Raw genomic sequence first — 7,474 nt, 5'->3', positions numbered from 1 at the left:
TAGTAAGCGTAAAAACTATTTAAACGTTCGTATATATATGCAGAGGAGACGCGTATATAAATATATATATATAAATTAGAATATTATGTTTTGCATAATGCCGACCAAATCTCGTCACGGCAATCGCTCTGTACAATTCACAATAACCTCTCTGCTCGACGTTCGAGCATATCGCAGACGCAAACATAATATTATTATATTGTTTGTGTGTCTGTTTGCGTAAGCACACGTAACAACATCATCGGTAGAAATATTACGTTAAATGTAGCGAATCACGGTGAGGGAGGACGACGGAGAGCTGTAGTGATGGAATGGTCTGTGGGACGAGGGAGGGCATTGAAAAACGACTGTAATCCCCGACGTCTCCGCGTAGATGCGAATTTACGACGTACGTAATAATAACAATATTATGTACATGTGTATAATATAGTACGTCGTACAATAATGTAGTGTATTCGTGCATTATTCTCACTGGCGTACCCACACACACTCTCACCCACTCGATAGTCGTATCGGGCGCAGCTATAGTAGTTATGATAATAATAATAATAATAATAATAGTGATAGTGATAGTGATATTACTATAAGGGCACATTTTTTTTTATGGAACCGACGCGTCTGCCCGCATTTGGACTACCGACCGTGTTTGTATAGGCAGGTATTATACCGGGGTATAGGTATAAATAAGATAGGTGGGTGTTATCTATAAAGTTTTGAGCGAAACGAAAATGCACGCACGCACCCCTAAATACACAACCGTAAATTTCCCGTCGGCTGGGTCAGTCCATAACATTAAAATAATGTACTTCTGTTTTGTACCAACCTTTTTTATTTAATACTTCGAGATTCGATTACTTGTTATTATTATTTTAACAATTAGATTAAAAAATATACAAGTTTGATTATTTGGTAATATTTATTTATTCATTTTTTTTATTAAGTTAATGGTTCGAAATCTGTGATCATTAGCCTCGCTTATTTAAGTAGGTTTATTACTGAGAGGGAGTGTACGGTTTGTTATAACACGTGTATATGTGGTAAAGATTCTAGAAAGAAAAGAATCCCCATCCGAGAACTAATGACACCAGCTAATTCTTTATCTCAGAACACATTATAGTGATTGAGGCCAAATACTGCACCACACCGTGCCACAATATTTATTTTATTTTAACCTGCAATTTAACTTTAAATTTGTTCTTAGTGGTAATACGATTTTAAATGATAAAAAAAGTATTTATTTGTATTAATAATAAAGATATATTCACTAATAGCATTATCACCCAAACAACACGTTTGTTCTACCTAATCGAAAACTATCAATATCGATGTAAAATTACGGTTCAAAAGAGTAGATACTCGCTGTCTACTCTTAAGCAAGACGTTTTCTTAAAAAAACAAAACAAAAAAAAAACTAAAAGAATAATAGTCCATCATTATTGTAAGAATATCAGAATTATATTATGTTCTAGAGTTTGAGATGGATGAAATTTATAGCTTAGTTTTCGAGGGTAGTGGTGGTATATTATATGGTACAATAGCTGTACGGATAAAACTTAAAGTATATATTTTTTATTATTAATATCGTTTCTTTTACATCGATATTGAAAATCAGTATCGTAATATCGAAAATAAAATATTTATTAATGATTTGGAATTGCACTCATTTATTATGTTTTTTATAATTAATTATTAATATACAATTGGATGTATTTTATACGAATTTAGTATTTTCGTACAGTATGATGAGTTGTTTTTTTTATAAATTCATAGAAATAAAATAGAAAAATAATATATATTATATATAATTTTTATATGATTGGCAATATTTGATTTATACGTTTAATATAATTGCTGTCAAAGAATAAATTGTAATTTATATCGAAATCGATATTAAAGTCGAATGTAGATGTAAGTACTTAGTTATATCGATATCATATCAAAATATCTATATCATTTTAAGTAATTAAATCATAACAATATTTTGGGTAGTAAAACTTTATTTTAAAGTCTAAGCATTCATCCACCACCCTTGTCCAACAACATTGCAGTCCTTATAATAATTATGAAGTGAGTTTTTCACACATTAATGCGGCTATTATGATATTTTGTTTTATCATTATTTTACGCTCGTTAATTGAACATAGTCGATTAAACCGCTGTCCACGAACTATAGTAGTATAACCTAATTTCGGCTCGGAACAAGCTAATTTTTTTTTATTAAATGCGGTTACGTCACGATATTTTGATACAGGTTATTTTAAACCTTCAAATTAGGTAATAATATTTTGATTAAAAATACACGAATTGGTAAACAAAAACGGTTTTAATAATAATAATAATTACTGTTGTGCCTTTGATGGTAAAGTTTTATAAAATTACCATCGGTTTTGAGTAATTCTCTACCTACATGATGTGTATTTTACTATAATAACTGCTGAAAAGATTATTGTATACAGTAGTAGTATGTTATATTTTCCGTAAATTTGTTCTCAAAATGTTTTCGTCATTATTATTATTATTACTATTGTCATTTTTTTTAGTTGAAGTTATTAGTTGGTGTTTATCGTGGGTAGAATATGATGGTTGGTTTTATAACACGTGAGGGGATTCCTCACTAAAAATCAATGGTCATACAATCAGCGGTTTTAATATTATTAGATTTTTCTGTTATAAATTATTTTATTTTTTTGGCTAATTGAAACCTGTTTTTGTAAGTTTTAGTCTCAGAGACTTTTACGATGTTATGATGATTGAATATTTTTTTTTCTCGAAACTACGGATAAAATGGTTATGACTGTTTAAAATATTATATTTTAAAAGCGTAATAAAACGTGAATTTGATTCATTTCAATATCATGGCCTATACACAATGTAAAAAAAAGTATTGATTTCCAAATATTGCATGGTAATCCTAATACTTTTGAACGACGGCGTCGGCTATAGGAAATAAAACGTATAGTACGAAAATTATTGTGCAGTACATTATTATTATTATTATGGTCTACAATACACGGGCATGGTAAAATATTTCAAGCGGATTGATCGGTGGTGGAAAAGAAAATCACCCTGAACCGTATATAATATAAATACGTATATATTATTTAGGTGCTTGCTGCGTATATAGGACGAGCACCATATTTTCTCGTTAACAGATGTAAAAATAATAAATAATCGGAGTGTGCTGATCCGAGGCGGTAAAATATACGATCCGAGACGTCTAGTAGAGAGGAAAAAATACCGGTGGGTTCGATAGGGGGAAAAAATAAAAATAAAAATAATAAACCCTCCTCTTCGCGTAGAAGTGTCCCAGCCGCAGACGTAAGAAACCGATGGATACGGACGTGGAATAAATCAAACTCGGCATCGCGAGATGGTGGAAAAAATTGCTCTCGTTTTGTTGTCTCGCGTTACGTTCGACCCAGTGGCGGAAACAGACGAACATTTGAAGTCTGTGATCTTTGGTTTTTTTTTTTTGGGAGGTAAGGGAAGGGGGCACATATTATTTTTTAAATGCAGCATAGAACGCATTGTCGTGTTTTGTACATTTTTTTTTTTTATAGATCTTTGCTATTTTGACAGAAGACGTGACACGTCTGACGCGAGTTTTCTTCAAAGAAGTATTATATACACAAAAATGTGTGACCGAGTGCATCGAGACAAGTAGATACAAAGAGAGAGAGAGAGAGAGAGAGATAGAGAGAAATTATATATAAAGAAATAGAGAAAGAGAAAGAGAGATAGAGAGAAACGTCAAGTCGACATTTACCGTGGTTATAATTTTATAATTTTACATTTGCGTGAGTGGACGTCTCTGAAGACATTGTTGGCGTCGTCGGTGGGTTTGGTCAGCAGTGGGCTTAGTGGTGGCGGCGCTGGGTCAGCGCCACGACGGTCAGTAAGACGACTGCGGCGAAAAGAGTCTCGTCGCCTCGTGGACGGACCGACCCGGAAAGCGCCTCGGCCGCCGTATCCACGCAACTGTGAAACCGACCGTAGTCGAGCTCGGTGACGGCGCAATACTGCGCTCTTCTACACTCCAGATTGCAATCCTTAGGTTTGAACTGCCGCACCGAGTTGGCCTCTATGTACCTGCGAACACATCCGATTTCGTCACATGAATTTTTCGTATAAAACAGTAATTATATTACATAATATTATTAATATTTTAATATTATTTTATCGTGTTCAACGTGTTCCTTGTCTGCGTCGCGTCAAGGTGTAGACCTTGAAATCATGGGTAGAGCTTATGGTTTTTTTTTTTTTTATCACCAATGGCTAATCATTATTAGGTCAGAGTAAAAGCAAAACACCGACGGTGAAATATAAAGTTTGACCTTTTCTTTGCAGTGCGACGGGTCTTAATTCAATCACTAGCTGCTGCAGCTGCCCGAGGATAAAAATAATACAAAATATTAAATTATCGTAACCAAACACGGCGAAAATTGGGTGATTTCGGAGAGGTTTTTGATATATTTGGGAGGTAAAAAAAAAACTACACTGCCGAACGTTTAGTTTTCTCGATTTTTTTCAATAAATATTTCGGCAATTCTGTCAATAATGACGTATCGCAACTACGTAACAGAAACGATCGCACTATCAAGGAAGACAAAATTGTTAGTGGTCACTGGTGCGGACCACACTTCGCGTTTAACTCGTGATGGTGATAGTGGTATAATAATTGAGTTTCTCTGTAAAAAAAAAACAAGATAATTCCTTTTAAGGTTAGGTGTATAAATAGGTAGTAGCATTGTAGCAGTGTTCACTTTTTACCCGTCATGGTTCAATGACAAAATATATTTTAGGAAACAATTATTTTCCTCTCATAATCGTCCAATAAAGTAATTGTGTGATTTAAGATAAATCACATTTTTTTATCACGTTCACGCTCAATAATGTTGTAAGAATTGACTAACTCGTCATTATCGATTTCCGGACAACAATAATACGTCGTGTCTATCGTATACATATACTATTTAAAATGACTTTTTTAAGAAACTGAATATATAAAAATATATAATTGGGTGCAATTTTTAAAAATAACATGAATATAAAATATTAATTAACATATTATACTAGGCTGAAATATGATATAACTAAGCTGAAATTTAGTATTTAATGTTAAGTAATGGGTAATGGGGAGAAAAGCCATCCAGAATTTTTCATACAACAATTTTGTGCTTGGAACGAAGTTTTATCGAACTGTTACATTAAAATTTACCATTCAAGTATTGCGTATAATTAATGCGGTATGATCAAATTGAAAAGTGAGTGATTGTTTACTTTAACAATCAAATGCAGATTATAGACTGACGTCAAACAATTTACGGAAAAGTAGTTTATGGATCAATTCGTAAGGTCATTCGAGCATAAAATAATTCAAACAACTAATATACGATTTAATTGGGAAAATAAATTGAATTGAGTGTCGAGGGGTAAATATTATAGAACTAAATATATATATTGTAGTCTTTAAAAGACGATTGTGATCGGAGCTCATGAAAGCTGGTATTGCTGACACATTTAAAAAATTTAAATTTAACATTATCAATGTTTATGATATACCTACTCGATTTCCGAACTTTTTTAAATAGCTACACGAAGTTTTTCGAGCACTCTTCAGACCCGAATAATAGTTCACACACAACAAAAGGCGATAATACCGGAGATGAAAAAAAAACATAAAAACATTGGTAAAAACGATAAGAAATCACTTATAGTGAGCGTCGTTCTGGGATTTTTTAAGAGATTATTTCTATAAAATAATATTGCATCGACACTGGTAAATTTTCGTAGATTTTTTTTTCGAAATAGACAGTATTATATTATTCAACCCATTCATTAATCACCTTCCTTAATAGCAATAAAATAATTATGGCCTAACAGGGAAAATTAAGATATTCATGCACAACAAAGTAAATGGGTCCAGCTAGCTAGATAGGTTTTCCGTTTTTTCGCACATGACACAGACAATAGGATCTCGAGAGTGTCTGCAGGAGTCGAGTATTTCGTTCGGGATGATTCAATAGAGAGAGTATACTCCATATTATTATATTGTTATTAAAATATTATGCTACACGCTACCGATTGCACTAGTTTATCGTAGGTGTGTCGTGCTTAATTATTATCAGTATTATTAAGTATTTGAATCACAGTAGATGAGTCTATTGTTATTCAAATTCTTTTCCAATTTTTAAAAATATTATCTATTAATAAGTATAATTTTAGTGAATTTAAAACAATAACACTGTATTGTATAATACAATATCAATGTGTTGAATTAAATTATACTTTCATTTACATTATTTTAGTCAATTTTATCCTTTTTTGAATTTAAAATATTTGGAACTGTTGTAAAAATAAACGACCACAGCTTAAATGTCATATTTTTGAAGAACATGCTATTAATAATAATATGACCGATAATAATTTTGAACTGAACATTTTTTTATAACGTAACAAAAAAAGCTATAGGTTAGGTTAGTTACATAACTAATAGGTCCTTAGTCAATTATGGGCAATAACTAATAAATTAAATGTATATTAAATAGCATAAAACTTTTATCTATGAAATATGAATTTGTATATTAAAATTAAATTAATTAATAGTAATACTATCGGTTATTGTCTATAATCAATATGAATAGATATAAGTATATATATTATTGTTATTTAATAAATTATATAGGTTATATCAACATAAAAGTTTCTATCAATCACTCAAATGACCAGGTCATCTCCGCGGGGAGTGATAATTCTAACATGTTTTGTAAACATTTGCAGCAAATTATTTATTTATTTAAGATGTTTTTATTTTTTGTGTATTGTTAAAGATTATAGGTCGTTATAATAAAAAATTCCTTGGATGGTTTATATAAAAATGAACTATTATAACCTACTATTGTCTGAATATTTAAACAATTTGTCAAGTCTGTCAAAATCCTTAAACAAAACTTTTACTGATTGATGAAATTGGTAAATTCACTATACAAAAAGCCGCGATGTTTAAAATTATATAACTTCTTAATTGACAAATAAAAAGTATTTGAATAATACTAAGATATGAAAAAAAAAATTGTATTACAACACTGATTATTGATTATTAATATTGCGCAAACATAAAGCGTCCTCGATGAACAGACAAATGATATGGAATCGACAAAACATAAAAGTTTTATAATATCACACCGTACTCGATGACAGTAGGTTGAGTAAATAGCAGGTCAGGTCATGAAGAACAACATTTACTCCACAATAATTCTAAGTCCCTGAGATGTTAATATTCGTGTCATAGGACCACAGAAGTGGACGTGTTTTAAATTATAAACATTTTTAAATAATATTCTGTCGTATGTCGAAAGAGAATCATCTACCTCATTCTAGTTTATTCGTGAATTTTAGAGCATAGACCTATAAATAAATGAACTGATAATAGGGAGAGATCTAAGGACAAACATTGATAGAAAAAGATATCATA

General features: G+C 31.3%; 1 protein-coding gene across 2 annotated transcripts in view; it reads right to left on the bottom strand.

The window, feature by feature from the left end:
* Window positions 1-307: 307 nt before the first annotated feature.
* The window catches only part of LOC107162101 (cyclic GMP-AMP phosphodiesterase SMPDL3A), a 199,974-nt gene continuing 192,807 nt past the window's right edge, over window positions 308-7,474 (bottom strand). For both annotated transcript variants that reach the window (XM_089229080.1, XM_015508832.2), the window contains exon 11: window positions 308-4,089. In XM_089229080.1, coding sequence (XP_089085206.1) covers window positions 3,858-4,089 — 232 coding nt within the window. In that variant the 3' untranslated portion in view covers window positions 308-3,857. The remainder of the gene's footprint in view (window positions 4,090-7,474) is intronic.

Source organism: Diuraphis noxia, unplaced genomic scaffold (genome assembly GCF_037042655.1).
Source record: "Diuraphis noxia isolate RWA-SAM2 unplaced genomic scaffold, SU_Dnox_SAM2 contig0005, whole genome shotgun sequence".
In the NCBI taxonomy this organism is placed as follows: Eukaryota; Metazoa; Arthropoda; class Insecta; order Hemiptera; family Aphididae; genus Diuraphis; species Diuraphis noxia.
The sequence above is the reverse complement of the archived record's forward strand: the minus strand, read 5'-3'. Positions and strand labels throughout refer to the sequence as shown.